This window comes from Lagopus leucura, unplaced genomic scaffold (genome assembly GCF_019238085.1).
Source record: "Lagopus leucura isolate 7727_CA_CO unplaced genomic scaffold, USGS_WTPT01 Super-Scaffold_100024, whole genome shotgun sequence".
Classification (NCBI taxonomy): Eukaryota; Metazoa; Chordata; class Aves; order Galliformes; family Phasianidae; genus Lagopus; species Lagopus leucura.
In genome coordinates this window covers 2,508,622-2,525,032 of record NW_024962276.1, presented here as the reverse complement: position 1 = coordinate 2,525,032, position 16,411 = coordinate 2,508,622, and the positions used below count along the sequence as shown (strand labels likewise).

The following is a 16,411-nucleotide window of genomic DNA, read 5'->3' as shown; positions in this document are numbered from 1 at the left end:
CATGCAAGGAAGAAATCAGATTGCTGGGGACCCTTCAAGGGAGTAGGAGCCATGCAGTCAGAACATCACCTCTGTGTCATGGAATTCTCCAATTTTACGTGCTCCAAAACCAACTGAAAGTAAATGCAGACTGTGACTGTGGAGATAGGGTTTGTTCCAGCTTCAGAAAGGCAATAGATGTGGAAGTAGAACTGAAAAAGGGAGCAGTAAGACTTGTAAAATGAAGAGGAAAAAGTGATGGAGATCCCAGCATGGGCAAATGAACAAAATTAATGCAAAGAAAACTGGGGATGTCTACTTTTTGCCTAGGTATGTAAAAAGATAGGAGAGGGATTATGGTAGAAAAGGGAAAACAACCTGGTTTTTATGACTCTCTGGAGGAAGCTGGCTGCTGTCAATCACCTCTTAAAGCTAAATGAGGTTGGTGGAGTCAGGTTTGGATCTAAAAAACACTGCAAATCTGACTGACCTGCATACCTGTACATCCTACAATGAATGCGGCCATATTGTGATTCATACTTTAGGATTTTATTTCTGCTAATAAAAAATATTACCAGGCCCCAATTTTCTCAGATACACCAACGCCTCAACAGAACTGGATAAATCCAGATTAACACAGACAAGAAATTTTCACTGTTATTATCCACTGTGGTTGATGCAGCAACGTCTCCTTCATCGCATTACTGTGCCTGAGCAGGACATCGGTCACCTACAAGGAGATGGATGTACAGAATCCACACCAGAAACCTTCAACAGAGCCCTCAGGTCCGTGGTAGAGGGCGTGCATTAAGACTGCTCAACTGAACGCTGTGACTGTAGATGAGCAATCTGCTGATTAGGGCTGCACGACTTTTAAATAGGCACCCAATACATCAGGAAATGCAATTTTGTGTCAAGGTTATTTAAATGGCACTTAAAGCTAAGAGCTTAAATAAGTGCAGTGGTGAGGACTTGGTATGGGAATCTGTCAGAACTGTGAGTTCTGGCAGTGGATTAGAATAAAGTAGCAAAAAAAAAAAAATGTATATATATATGTATTTATAAATATATCCATTTTCTTTTAGATTCAAGACTTCAAGAGAAGCTTAAGAGCTAGAAGAGGGGAAAGATTCCTGAACAATCGCTGTCACAGGAGGGAACTCAGAAATCATCGATTCCTACAGCTCAGCGCGTGAAGAGTCTGCAAGCACACATCAGGAGTCAAGATCTAATGAACATAACCTGACACTAACACCTTTTCCAAATGGAATAAAAGATCTGGAAGAGCAGCTGACTTGCACGTTTATTTCCATCACTGCCTGGTGGTGCACCAAGTGCATCAGCCATAAGAGCAACATGTGGGCACCTCTGTGCGGTAATACAACCCCCAAGAAGCAACACCGTTCAACTGCAGGTAAATGTCATATACTTTCTTGCTGCCTGCTGTTTCTAAAATGCTCTGCATCCTCAGCTGTGCAAGTTCTGATGGTAAAACATATTTCTGGAAGGTGGTTACAGCTGAAAGACAGATTTACTGATGACGCAGTCCAAAAAGATGAGAAGTGTTTTTAACCGCAGGGGCAGAAGAAGAGCGGGCATGCCTTTAGCATTATGCACTGAGTATCACAAGATAGAAATGCTTCTGCCAAGGGAAGCTGGAAATGCAACTTGCTCAACTTTCTCATCTGTAAGCTGCATGCAAAATATGAGTGCCATGGTCAAATAAAACATTCTACCATTTTAGGCGCATTGCCTAATTAGAGGCCATTGTTATCTGAGAACACTGTTTTTGCAGCTGTCAGGAAATTAAATAACCCAAGGGTAAGTTGGAATTAAATGAAGCTGTACAAACACATAGCCCAGCTCTGAAATCCTGACTCTGACAAATAGCTCCTCTGCTTTCCAAGGGACTAAACATCTTAACTGGAGCACACAGCTATCCTCTTCTATCAAGCCACAGGATAACGTGATCTCAGTCCTTCTCAGTGGCTGTGTAGGCATTCAGAAATGGGGAACTTGCGAATCCATATGTATGCACAGGCACTGCCTTCCCTCCACTTCAATAATCAGCACCTCCTGAGGAAAGACCTTCAGTACAAGTGCTCACTAAGAGAGCAATCAAGGGCTGATAAAAGGAAACGCTCAGACAAAACCCCCCGCTTTCCTCTCTTTTTCCATTCATTTCTCCTCTTGCAATCCTCACAACCTCAAACTTTGACAGAAATCTAAAATCTAAGCAGGTTACACTTTTACAGCGACTTTTTAAAAATTAAACACAAAGGAGAGGTGCATTTCCAACAGGACTGGCATCAGCATGAATGAAACCTACAGAAGTGTCCATTTGGAAAACATGTTTATGGTGCCCTCCCTTCTCAGCTCCCTGCATCAGCAGCTCCGACTGACAGCAGCAGACCTACAGACTGCTGGGAGGTGCATCCAGAAAATCCTGTTTTCACACTCGTGTCTCAGAAGAGGGACTCAAATATTTGGAATGCAGAGGTAAACAATGTCGACAAGTTTTGAAAGTCGCTGGAAACACGGGCTTGTAGTTGAGGCAAAAGCTGAACCGTCCCACAGAAATGTGTACTCAACCTCCTTTGTTTACTGGGTTCTTCGTATGTGGAAGAAAAAAAGCGACTTCTTATTGAACAGGGGTATCATAGGACAGGAAGCATGAATGCAATCCAAAAACAAAGCATCATTATTATGCTTGGCTAGAAACATGGCAAGGTGGATTCCAAAAATAATCACTGTGTTCCCTCTCAGTGGAGAGCCGAGTTGGGAAGGCAGACCCAGGTTGGGCTCTGGTCTGCATGCAGGAAACCAGGCTGCTCTCTTCCTTCCTATTCACGGGACAACGCACCACTACTCATGAGCAAACCTGGAAAAACCCGATCGCAGCTCGAGGAGCTGGAGCCTGCTTGTGAGAAGGGAGAAAGAAGCAGAGTTTGGTCTTTTCCTCCAGTGAGCCATAGAATCATAAAGGTTGGAAAGAGCTCTAAGGTCATCTAGTCCAACCAGCAACCCACACCTCTGACAAAGCAAAGGAGCACAAAGTCTGGCTCCAGATGTGGTCAGCGTGCAGATGTGTGCCATGACCAAGAGCTCGGCTCTTCTCGAGCTCTGTTTGCTCCCAGCACCGCTCACAGCTACACAGTGCTCCACAAAGCCCTGTTCTCCCCAGTGACATCCAGGGCCCACAGGCTGGAAGCACCACGAGCTCTGACAATCAGGCTACAGGAACTGCAGGAATCACAGAACCACAGAATCAGCACATTTTCCACTTCCTGACAGAATTTTCCCTGTGTTTCAAAATACCTTTGGCCAAGTTCTGCTCATAGGAGCCAGGGCCAGCGGCTCAGGGCACTGCTGTCAAGGGAAGCACGCGGCAGGTGCTGCTGGGAAACCAAAAACACGAAGAAAAGATGAAAAAAGGGCAACCAATGCAGTTGGGCTCATGCTTTCAATTCTTTCGCTATTTTCAAAGAAAACAGCATAAGGAATTCTTTTTTTCTGCATTTTTAAAATTGCATTTCAGGCGATATTTCACAGGGCTGACAGAGCAATGCAAATAATTACATTCCAAACGAGGCTTGAAGATGGAGCCACTGCATTCCTAACAGTTGTATGACTGTAACCTTGAGGCTATGTGACTTAATCCCAAGCAAGATTAAATACTAAGATATGAGATTTTAAAAAGATTATGCAATTTTTCTTTTCTTTTTTTTCCTTTCCACAAAAGGGTGATTTTTTTCACTGCAATCTCCAATCTGTTCCACTGGAGGGATGATTTATTCAGCAGGTCTGCAAGCGTACCTGTTGTAAAAGGTTCTGTGAATCCTTTGGGACAGAAGCTACCTCAGTTGTTATTTATCACAGCCCTTGCCTGTTACATTATCAAAGCATTTCTACACGTTTACTAATTAATCTTTATAAGGCCTGTTCTGAGGTGATTTAATAGGATTATCCCTGTTTTTCAGATGAGGAAACTGAGACACAATGAGAGATTTATCCAAAGTCAAGGGGAAAAGCCTGCAGCAGCCCTGGGAGCTCCAGCTCTTCCTGTGTCTGCAACAGCAAGTGAGAGGCTTGTTTCCCCACACAGCCCTTCCATGAATCCTGCAGATACCTGATGATCACCAGGCCAACATCCTGAAAATCATGGCTGGCCAAAGAGCCAACATCTCCTCTCTCTCTGCTTTAATTCCACAACAACTAGCTCAAGGCATCCAACCTCCTCCCATCCCCCTCAGGAAAGACCTGTTAGCTTGGAGTCAAACCCGTGCAGCAGCCTCTGCATTCCCAGGTAAGAAACAAAGAATTCAATTGATTCCAGTAACAGAAAGACCAAAACAAGGAGACACATTGCACCTAGATTATCAGAGCAACATCTGAGCCATCAGTAGCTCTGGAGATCTGATACCAGGGCTGACAGAAAGCTGCTCTATCACCAATCCCTCTTGGGAAGGTTGCTCAGATACAGGCAAGCAACCCTTAAGCCCTGCCTAAAAAATAACTAAATAATAATTAAAAGATCCACCAGTGCAAACAGCAAGCAAATGCCCAAATGCTCTCTAGTGGAAACAAATAAGCAGGGCTGCTAGTTCTTTTTTGAGCTCTATCTTGCTTTTAGATACCAACCTAAATAATTTCAGACAGAAAAGCATTCTTTAGGCCCTGCATTCACCAGAGTGGGTTGATGAGGGCAAGCCACAGGTATCTACGTGCTCAGCTGTCTCAGGCTTTGGAAAGTGTTAGGAAGCAGCCAAGATGGAATAAATTTGAAGGAAGAAATCATGGTACAAGAAGAGATGTCTGGGCTTCCTCACCACAGGCTGTGAAACAAAAACAGACACTGATACACACCCATCTGCAGGAAGAAGTGGTGAAAAATCTTTAATATGCTTGTAATATTTCTTTAAATAGGAGCAAGCAGAGAAACTGGACCAAAAGCCTCTATGTGGCAGGTTACCACAAGGAATAGTATGTGCAAACTCACTCGTGTGTGCACAGTGATGTTCCTCTACCCAGTGACACAAACCAGGCCTTGGAATATGACACACTTCTTATCCTTCCTTCCCTTCCCCCAAAAACTGTAATACCAAACCTCCCTGCCTCTCAGGAGAGGGCAGAAATCCCACATCATCACAGCCCCCTAACGTGCATATTGATCTGCATCAGCACTGCAGTAAAATCCTTCCCAACCAAGCACGTATTTCTCATTAGCCAGTCAGGTCCCCATGCTTTTAATTTGTATTTAGGTCATTAATACCACATTACTTAAAAAACACCAAACAACCTGAACACCACAGAGTACAGTCTGCCCAATACAGAGATCCGAAAGAGAGCGACTGTGCACGTGTTTAATAGAGAAAAACATCTTCTGCCTAGCAACCAGCCAGCTCTCCTGGCGGGCCAGGGGAAGGAATTCAGTGCTATAAATGTCAGCAGGCAAATTAAGCCATCATGCCTGAGATACAAAGGCCCAGTCACTGGGCAGTAAAAAAATTAAAGGAAAAACAGTTATAGGAGAAATATTAAACAAACCAAACAGATGCATCTAATAGCTTGCTTCCCCCACTATCTTTAAATAAAGTTACAGATTGCTCCCAGCTAGATGGGTTCTGTGCTTGCACTTATAAGCTGATTTCTTGCCCATTTTATATACAGGATGAAAGAGAAAATGCTGAAAGCAATTTACCATTTTGATGTTATTGAAAAAGGGAACTCAATGCAGTATTAAAGTATGTGATGGTCCTGAATCCAAGGTCAGACAGGGAACAGGTTGTCTGAGGATGATGGTTATCAAAACACAGCGCTGCCAGCAGGAGGGCTTTTCTCCTTTTCATCCTTTCTTTTCATTGGAACGAGGTAAACATTTTATGAATTCTGACAAAATCTCTCGGCCACTTCAGCTGGTCGAGTTTTTCTTTCCAAACAGTTCCATTATTCTTAATGTACTGGGCAATTTACTGTGAGGTCTGCACTGAGATTAGGAACCTCTTCATTCGAGATGCTGCGCAAATACACGGACTTCTGGCCTTAAGGAAATTGCTGTCCATTTGAGGCAGCCCAGGAAGGTTAAAGGAAGGACTGCTACCTCCTGTTTGCAGATGAACTACATCATAGGGATATGGAGAGTCCAAGGTCAGTGCAGCAACAGGCTCTGTGTGCTCCCAGGAAGCCTTCAAACTCCAGCCACTGCCTTTCCAGGGGTCTTAAAAAGGGACCATCATAAATGAAGCAGAAACTGAGAAAGCAGATCTTGCTGCCTTCTAGATGTAAAGGGACTATCATGCCCCAAAGGTGGCACAACAGAGGAACTCCTTCTCCCTTAGGTCCCAGCGGTGGTGACTCTGTGAAGGTCCTTTCCAACTGTCCAGCTTTGTTTCAAGCAAATGCAAGAAATGCAACAAAGAAATACCTGGGAGTAACCCACAGACATCTCTCACCTTCATGCAACCATCAACTATAGGCTACCCTTGGTGGGTTGTTCCTTCATTTGTGTTGTAGTCCTGAAGGCAGCTCTGGAAGAGTGTTAGTTCTTCCTTTCACACTGTGCTCTACAGAGACATTATATAAAAGGAGAGGCTTGATGAATGGCATTGCCAAATCAGAACTATCATTAAACCTAGCACTGCATTTCCAAGAGGAAAAAAAGCAAAGGATAAGCAGAACTGCAAACAAACAATTTGAAGAAACCAGCATAAAAAAAAAAGATGAGAAAAACAAAGTACCCAAACTGCCCCATTCCCTGCAATAAAAGGTCCTGGGGGTACAGGTACAGAAGATGCAACAAGATAGCTGCTGGGAATATCACTGAACAATGCTGCTACCCCACCTGCCCCCCAAAACCACATCTGTGCAAGCACCTGGTCACTGAGAACACTGCCTTCACACAGGAGGACCCACACAAAACCCTTCTGCCAATCCATCCCAGCACCTGCCACGAAAGGACACTTCTATGCACTGTCCCAGTGTAATTTTGCTGCGTAGAATTCTTCCCCATCAGCAGGCCAAAGTCCAAGAAATGGCCACTGGAACAAATGAGGTTCTGTGCAGATCTAATCCCCCACCTCAGCGCCAAGGAATTAAAGCAAAGAATTAGGCTGTGGCCGTTCCCTTCCAGAGCAAGGAATGCTTAAGCAGGTTACGGCTTTGCACTGCGGATATGTTCTGGGAAGGAGAAATAATGACTTGGTTGCCAGCCCAACTCACTTGTTTCTTGCAGGGAAACAAGCCTGAGGATTATTTTTTGACAAAACAGTTAAGAATGATTACTGCACGTCAGTGTGTTTGAAGTGTTAACCTCAAGGATTGCTGGAAGTGCCAGCATTTCCCCAGCTTTCTTCTCTCTCCAGTATTGTTTGTGCTATGTAGGACAAGGGGCCTGGCCAACCTGGCAGGCACTGGCTAGCAGGGCAATCCTCTTGCTGCTGCCACTGCAAAAATTCGTAGAGGTGCCTGAGAGAGAAAGGTTCTGATTTCCTCTGGATGTTGAAACACTGCAGCACGTGGAAATGGATGCCCTGTCCCTGGAGGTGTTCAAGGCCAGATTGATGGGGCCCTGGGCAGCCTGGTCCAGCATTAAATGGGGAAGTTCATGGCCCTGCGTGTGGCAGGGGGTTGGAGATTCATGATCCTTGAGGTCCCTTCCAACCCTGGCCGTTCTGTGATGGAGCAACAGTGGGGATCCCAGCAGGGCTGACCCTGAGAAAGAAGCTTTGAACATGGTGGTGACAGTTCTGAAAGATTTTGGACTCCCTACAGGAATGGGGTTGTTAGGAGAGTTAGAAGGGTGCACACAATGCAAGACTTGCCATCACATCAACACTTCCCAGCAAAGAGAAGGTGATGAAGCTGCTGTCCTGTGACACTGCTGGCTGTGCTGGTTCGTGCACCTGGCTCACTGGCCTCAATGCACCCCCTCCTTCCCCTGCACTGCGTGGAAGATGATCTTTGCTCCTGCAAAGCTCTGCTTTAACACCCATCTGCACACTGCACATCTGACCAAAGGGATGTGACACGCTGCCAAAACCACAGCCCAACGGAAGCTCCAAGGCTACTCTAAGCATCAGCAGTAAATTCATGTGCATATGACAGCCAAGGCAACAAAGTCAGACGGGTCCAAGCAGAGAGGACGGCTGCTCTGAAGTACGACAGCACTGTCTGCTTCCCAAAGATAACCCAGGGCAGCAGCAGGACACACAGCCCCACAAGGACATGGCATCCTGGCCCCAGGATTTGCTCTAAGCACAACCAGTGACACACAGAGCAACACAACCTCACTGCTGATGAGCAAATTGCTGCTGGAGCTTACCTTCATTTCAAGACAGAGTCATTTCCAGGGAGATAAATAACAGCATGGACTGGCAATGGCAAAGGCTGTGCAGGGCTGCTGGCCATCCAGGCTTGCCACCAGTGACTGAATTGAGGAATCTATTTGTATTAACTGGGAAAAGCTCTGCCACATAGTGCAGTACTTAGGAAAAACAAAAAATAAACAACTTTCCTCTTACTTTGGTGAATCCTCTGTTATTATCAAGCTCTTAGAGGAACACTTTGCATCCTGTTATAATGGGGAAACCAAATTTGAATTGATTTCCCCCAGCTGCCACCCGTAATAGAAAGGCCGATACTATCAATAGCAGCAATAAAAGGTTCATGCATACGCCACCTGAACAAGCACAACAAGAGGGATGCAGGCAGGAGGATCATTTGTCACCCCCTCTTTTGGGAACAAAGTCAGGACATGTGACTTCCAAGCAAACTTCACAACTCCCAACTCACAGCAGTATGACTTCCAAGCAAACCCTGCTACTCCCAATTCACAGCAGTAGCTGTAAAGATCCATTCACCTATTGTCAACATAGTGATTATTTTATGTTCAATCCACCATTATTGTATTCCAAAATGCAGCAATTTATCCTATGTTTATGAGTACTCCTGAAACAGAAAGGGGAATAATTCAGCAGTGACACTGATTATAAAACTTCGACTCTGTACTAAATAGTTTCTAATTTTCTCCTCAGGATCTGGATATGACAAAACCATTGAATGTCACAGTGTCGCAAGCAGCTATTGACAGTTAATTCCCATCCAGGAATGAAATCCTCCTCTTTCATATTTTAATGAATTTTCTCCAAACCGGTAATATGTGTAGACTTTGAATCCCAACCACAGAGAGCAGCCATTGAACACAAATAATAATAATTGCACACTTCCTCATTCCACCATCTCAACAAGGCTCCTACAAACAAAACCTCCCCACACAATAAATGGTATTACAAACTATTTCCGTTTGCAAAGCCAAACTATTCTCTCCATCAGCACTTGCCTGCAGCACCAAGCACACACCAGCCACCTTCCTTGACACCCAACCAACCAACTCCACCAGTGACATCAGCCATGTCCTTCACCACGGTCCACTGATCATGCCCTTCACCCCATGGCAACGATGGTACATTGAGTTGGGGAGAGGTGGGTGAGAACAGGGAGAAGTCACAGCTTTCAGTGATGAACCAAAGCAGCTGATGCACAACTCTGCGGGTGCTGGGAGGGCATGGGGATGATGCAAAGTGCTCATCCTCAAGAGCTCCTTATAAAGGTAGAGTGGAGGAACGAGTTGGAGACGTGAGATGTGGTGTGCTCATAGAGGTTTGGGCACAAAAGACAATTTTAACAAGGTAATACCAGATGGCTTTGCTTTTTCAAATATCTTTAGGCTGCTCATTGAGATTTGCGTGTGTTCTTCTCTCGGCATTAAAATACATTCACATTCTGTGTGCGAGACACCTTGTACAGCACAGCAGCACAGACAGCGTGCTTAAGTGATCAAAGCACCTTTCATAGCCGTACCACCAGCACTGACAAACAGCCCTGTTTTACAAACACTTTACCTTACGATCTCAGCAAGAAATGACATTTTCCTCCCCAGGCTGGATGCTGAAGAGGCACACGTTGGCACTCACCTAGGAAGCCCTCTTCATCCACAATGATGGTGTAGTCCTCGGGGGTTTCCGTGAGGCTGAAGAACTTGCACCTGGCAAAGGCAAACAGTGGAATGTGATTAGGTACCAAGGTGAGCAGAGCTTGATCTTCCATTTAAAATAGGTAGTGCTGGGGAAAGAGCCATTGGCTGGCTGCACAGAGCAGCCCAAGGCATTCACAGACACAGATTTTATTCCTGGCTCAGCTGTTCACGCTGTGTGACCCACATTCCCTGCTGCCTAGGCACAACGGAGCTGGTAAAACACTTATTATTTTTATGATTTAGTTATTAGTTACTTTTCTTAATCACCACATCCCTTAAGGCGTTCTGTCACAGCCCAGGAGCTGCTGTGTTACACCAAAAGGCTTTTTGCTCACTGCCTGCTCGCTCCAACACCTTCAAAAGCCTCCCCATGAGTCACACATGCACCTTCCCTGTTTGTCTCCAAAGCCTCCTGACACAATGAGGTTTGGAGGCAGATCTCTCAGCCAGATCACCTTGATTCCCAGCTCGGTCCCTGTCCCTTCATTCAGATGGCAGCCTCTGTTCCTAGGGGAGCTCAAGGTGAAGAGAAAAATGGCAGCAAGCCACCAAGCACAAGAGCGCAGAATCATTAAAGTTGGAAAAGACCTCTAAGATAACCTTGCCCAGCCATCCACCTACCACTAATACTGCCCATTAACCACATCCCTCAGTGCCACATCTCCATGCTACTTCAACACCTCCAGGGATGGTGACCTCACCACCACCCTGGGCAGCTGTGCCAATGCATCACCACTCTTTTGGAGAAGTTCTTCCTAATATCCAACCCAAGAGGTTAATGCCTTAATATCCTGCTGTCCCTGCTGTGTGCTCATCTTCTAATACCCAGACCACACGCATCACGACCTCTCCACCTCCTTCAGTGCTGCACACAATGTCACCCCTACCACCAGATACAAAACAAATGTGACATGAGATTCTTCCACTGCAGACACCAATAAAAAAAAGCCTCAGCCTTAAGGTTTCACATCACAGACAGCTGAAGGAATTTTTTTCCTGACATGCACTGAAGTATGGCACAGCAATGTCTGCTTGAAAAAAGATGCCCCCTCCCAAAACAAGAGAAATGAGAGGGCTGCCACCCTCTCTATCATCTCACTGGGGAAACGAGGAGAAACAACACACAGCTCCATCAGTGACCTGCATGCAGCCCGCAGGGTGCCACGTAAATGGACGCATTGCACAACCTGCCTTTACAGACTCATCCCGCTTCTTTACAAGCATCCGTCACGACAATCAAGCATGACATCCTCCCTCCTAGCACAGATGTATCACTATAAAATACAGCAGCAGCCCCACCACAACAGAAACCACAACTTAATTATTTTGTGTCATTGGTAATAGCTACTGTGACAGCCACATTTACTAACTCAACTCGCTCCAGGAATTGTGCCAAGAGAAGCAGAAAGCAGTGGTAGCCCATTCTTTAAAATTCTTACTGCTTAACTGCATGAGGATGCAACCTGTGACAGGCGATCTGGGTGGCAAGGATTCCTGGGATTCTGCTCCAGGTGGCTCCCCAGAGAGATCAGCATTGATCATTTATGGGGTGAACTGCCTGGACACATTGCTGAAATTATTCGCCATACCAGCCCGTCTACTCACATGCATGCTGAGCAGGGAAGAGCTAGGAAGAAACATTAATATTGAAAAACAAAACGAACCCCTCAAATCCCCAAACTACCTTTCTCTGATCTGCAATGATATTTATAGAGCAATTCTGTTCCAGAAAGGTAATACATGTCTGTGTGCACACACTGATCTGGCAGAAAAAGTATTAGCATTGACAGATGCCATTTTCGTAGTGCACATCTAAAAATGATGATATTTAAGGGATATGTACAGATGAAATCCCATAATTGCTGGCTCAGAAAGTGTGTCAAAACCTCACATCTTCATACATCAGCGCCAAGCCCAATCTCCACCTCACAGCAATCCTGCAAAAAGGTCAGCAGCACAGAGAGCTGTGAATTTAAAAGCACAGCCTTTCCAGCGGCCCACAAAAGACCATCCTTTCTTGGGCTATACATTCACATCGTTCAAACCAATTTGGCATTTTTTTTTCTTCCCCAGGGAAAAGCTAAAAATGAAATTGCAAACCCTGTGTGACAAAATATGGCACAGAAAGTTATTACTGCATGCAACCAAAGCCCACGTCCTCACCCTATAACCCTGCATCCCAGCACAGGCCGTGTAAAGACCTGTGCCCACTGCCTCAAAGCATCAGTGCCAGAAGGAACCCAATACTGTATTTCTTCTCTTGTGCCATACTACATGCTCCTCTCCCATTCAAACTCTTCCAACCATCCCCTTCCTTTTAGAAAAGCTGAACATCAATACCAACTCTTACTCTCACACCAAAGCCAAGGAAGGAAAGGAAATGCCCTTTAACCACGTTGAGACATCAGGCAAACAGTACTTCTCTAAGTACGTGTGGAAAGCATATATGCAGAGAAGAAAATATTTTTAGTTCCCTAATAGCCAAACCTCTGATAGATCCTTCTGGATTTCTGCCTTCTTCATGTTTCAGCACATTTGCATTTCAGTGCTGTTGCTGACTTCGACTGCCTGACAACATATGTCTTTTTCTGGCAACGCAGCAAATGTAGACCAATCTATTATTAGATTAGATCTTTGAAACTGCAGTGCTTACACTGTGTATTTAAGCAATACCCGAGCTTGCACAGAGGAGGAAAGCATGTGTAGGATGCAGCAACAGCATCGTTCCCGTTTGCAAACAGCACTTAAGTCTCTGTAGGAGAAGCGAGCAAGCAGGGAAGTGTTCCAGTGAAGTGGGCACCAGGAGCAAATCCTGGAAGTGTTTGTTCCTCAGGCCTCCCCTGAGCACCAGGAGCCCAGATGATGTCCCCACTATGGGGGGTCCCACAAACAAGTATGTCTGTGGGAACACCACCATGGAGAAAGTCCACCTTAGATGGTGAACCACAAGACACAGCGTCATTATGGTTGGGAAAGACCACTAAGATGACCAAGTCCAACCATCAGCTCACCCCCACCATACCACTGACTCTCAGTGCCACATCTCTACAGTTCCTGAACACCTCCAGGGACGGTGACCCCACCATCTCCATGGGCAGCTGTGCCAACCAACACATCATCACTCTTTGGAGAAGAAATTTCTCCTAATACCCAACCTGAATATCCCCCAGTGCAACAGGAGGCCATCACCTCTCATCCTATCGCAGCTACCTGGGAGCAGAGACCAATCCCCACTCATCTTCTTTCTGGTGGTTGTAGAAAGTGATGAGGTCTGAACAAATACGAAGAAACTTAATTTGTTGGGTTTTATTCCAGGCTGTCTTCTGATTTTAGGTGAGAAGGGATTTATATGCTTCACTCTGTACAGTATCATGGTAATACACATTCTTAGTGCAGAAAGCCAGTCTGATGCTAATCACCTCATTCCTGGTGATCTTCACTTTTGTGCAGTTCGATAAATCACAAGAGCTGGATTCTAGTACAGCATATTGTGAAACCCACTTACAGCAGCAGTAAGTTGCACTTGTGCTGTTAATACGTTTTGACATATCTGTGTAATATTTTAAGTACTTTACACCATCTAATTACTAGACTACGCAGTCAGATAGCACTGGAAACTCCAAGCAGTTCGTATGAGCTGCTGAACAAACAGAGGAGACACAAAAGATGTCGAAGCACAGCTAGAAACGGTCAAAGGACAGCGGTCACATTCCTTGCAGCCATTAGTTGTGCTCAGACCTGCAATGCAGACGTTAGCAAACACAACCAGGGGCTGCCTGCAGAGTCCCCACGATAGCAGAGTTTGGGTCGCTACAGAAGTTAATCATTTTCAAAAGCAACACAGAGCAAAACTCACAGATCTGTGGCCAAGGAAAGCAAGTGTTCATGAGAAGACATAAATTCTAGGAAACCCTACAGCCTGTGCTGTGTCAGAACTTTCAGCACAATAACCATGACCGTCTTGTCTAATCCCTAATAATATTAATGACAGGTTAAGCTACAGATTACACTGCTTGCAATTAAGAAGGGGGACCTTTGGTTAACCCATCTCCTTGCGACTTTTGTGTAGCTGGAGAACTTATCCAAATCCTTTGTTTAGGCGTTAAGACAACTGGGAACACAATAACAAAAAAATGATCTGTATCACTGAAAGAATGGATCGAGGGCAGACACAGAAAGGATGCCCTGAAATGCAGAAAGCAGGAAAGGAAACAAAATCTTTTTCCCAGAAAGATGTGGATGCGCTCAAAAAGACATCGATCCGAAGTACAGATATGCAAAAAGTGCCAGCTGGGTGTTCGGGTACCTGCCTTCCTTAAACCAGTACCAAACCACGGTTCTGATCTTCATCAGAACAGTTCCATGTGTTTTGGACCACAAGAGCCCAAGCAAATCAAATCACTGCTGCAAATGAAAGACCAGCACCACCTTGGAACAATATTGACTGGTAATTACGGCAGCATTTCCACTTTTCTGGAGCCAGATTTGGTCACTGCAGACTTCCCAAGCTGTGGATTAAATGAAGCTACAATATTTGGGTTATCTGACAACATAACCACAGCAGACATTTTTTTGGTTCTACAAACACACATTGGCATTTATTCTGTAGGAGCAGTGAGGTCTAAGTCACGGTGCTCTCACCAGTCAAAGCACAAAGTTTGCAGTGTTGCTTTCTAAAGCTGTTTCTTGGGAAATAAATTTTTCCCTCATTTGTCATGACGGCATTTTTTTTTTAAACGCATGCAACTTGGCTGGCTTGTTTTTCAACAGACTTCCACCATCGTATTTAGATAAGATTCTGTGAGTAAATCTGTTTTAACTCGACTTAAGTGTAGAAATAAACTCTTGCCAAATGCAGCGAGAAAAGCCAAAGCTATGCTGAAGTAGTAGCAAGAGAAAGAAGAAACGAAGATGTGTCACATGCTGGGACAGACTGGGAAGCTCTGCTTTGTGAAGGGAACTCTATGAAGGAGATGAGAAGGCGCGAGCCCACCCAAGTGCAGCTCTCTCCTTAAACCACTCTGCCCAAAGAATGCAGGCAGGGTTGGGTTCCCAGCCCAATGCAGATGTCAATAGAAAGAAGCCTGTAGTGCTTATCCGAGGTGCATTGCAAGGAATGGAAATGCAGTTTAAGACTACGCAAGTGTTACTGTGCTCATCTGTTACTTGTCCAACTCGGGCATTCAATACAGCATTTTCTTCTTGAACTTAAGAACAATACAGAAGCCACTGACTTCAGGTGCAGACACACTAAAGTTAAGACTTATCCAACATCCAAGACTCGTCCCAGGCATGGATCCGCAGAGTAATTTACTGACCTCATGTAATTAAAAGTTATTCTTAGCGCACATTTTTCTTCCTGGGTCATAAATTAATTCAAACGAGCTCTGCTGTGCAGTTTTTACTTCAAACGTCACTGCTCACCACCTATATTAGCACACAGGGCAGCACAAAAAGCCTGGATCTGAACCTTGCTGCTCTGGCTGGTGCTCAGATGATGCAAGTGCCAGGTGCTTGGCAGGATTCCCTCCTTCCACATGCTAAGAAAGTCACCCAGTCACCTCCAAGTGGTTCATTTGCTGCTTGGGACTCCAGCTTGCAAAGCACATGAAAGCTCCGTCTGTGAATCACTGAACCACAGAACGGCTTAGGTTGGAAGGAGCCTTAAAGATCATTGAGCTCCAACCCCCTGCCATGGGCTTGGCTGCTCCCCACCAGATCAGGCTGCACAGGGTCCCATCCAATCTGGCCTCTGGCACCTCCACGGGGCTGCAAAACATAGGGCAGCACCCACACTCCACCTCACTTTGTGCAACTACAAGCTTAACTCCACAGGCTTCAGTGTTCTCACAGGGTGTTTATAGGCACTGCATAGCGGTGCTCATAGGATTTGGTGGATACGATGTGTCTGAAAGCCTGTCTGGTGCTCACAGAGGAAGCAGCTCTTAGCCTGAAAACTATTAGAGTTTAACAATCAACTAGAGCAACATCATTTCAATCTTCCTGAAGTAAAACATATAATAATAAATAATGGGATTACCTCACCTCTCACTTCTCATTCATCATTTTCTTTTCTTCTCTCCCATCTCACTTCCCAAAAATGTGCAACAGGAATTGAGGGAATAAGTTCTGGATGAGTCAAAACTAGGAAGTCACCTTCCTATAGTTTCAAGTTGAAACACTTTCTTTGGTATTAAAATGTAATTTAAAAAAATCATGCCAGCAACAAAACATCTCATGGAAGACACCACTTCATCCTGACATAACTGAGCTTCTCAAATCACAGAATGGCTTAGGTTGGAAGGGATCTTCATTGAGCTCCAACTCCCCTGCTGTGGGCAGGGCTGGCAACCACCAGTTCACTAAATCTGAAGGAATCCATGAAGAATTTTCACTGCT

The 16,411-nt window shown here is 45.1% G+C and overlaps 1 protein-coding gene across 1 annotated transcript in view; it reads right to left on the bottom strand.

Annotated features, from left to right (window-relative positions):
- CASTOR2 (cytosolic arginine sensor for mTORC1 subunit 2) overlaps positions 1–16,411 on the bottom strand; it is an 89,463-nt gene that overhangs the window by 26,754 nt on the left and 46,298 nt on the right. Inside the window, exon 2 of the mRNA XM_042879420.1 lies at positions 9,951–10,021. Within this exon, the coding sequence (XP_042735354.1) occupies positions 9,951–10,021 (71 nt within the window). The remainder of the gene's footprint in view (positions 1–9,950; positions 10,022–16,411) is intronic.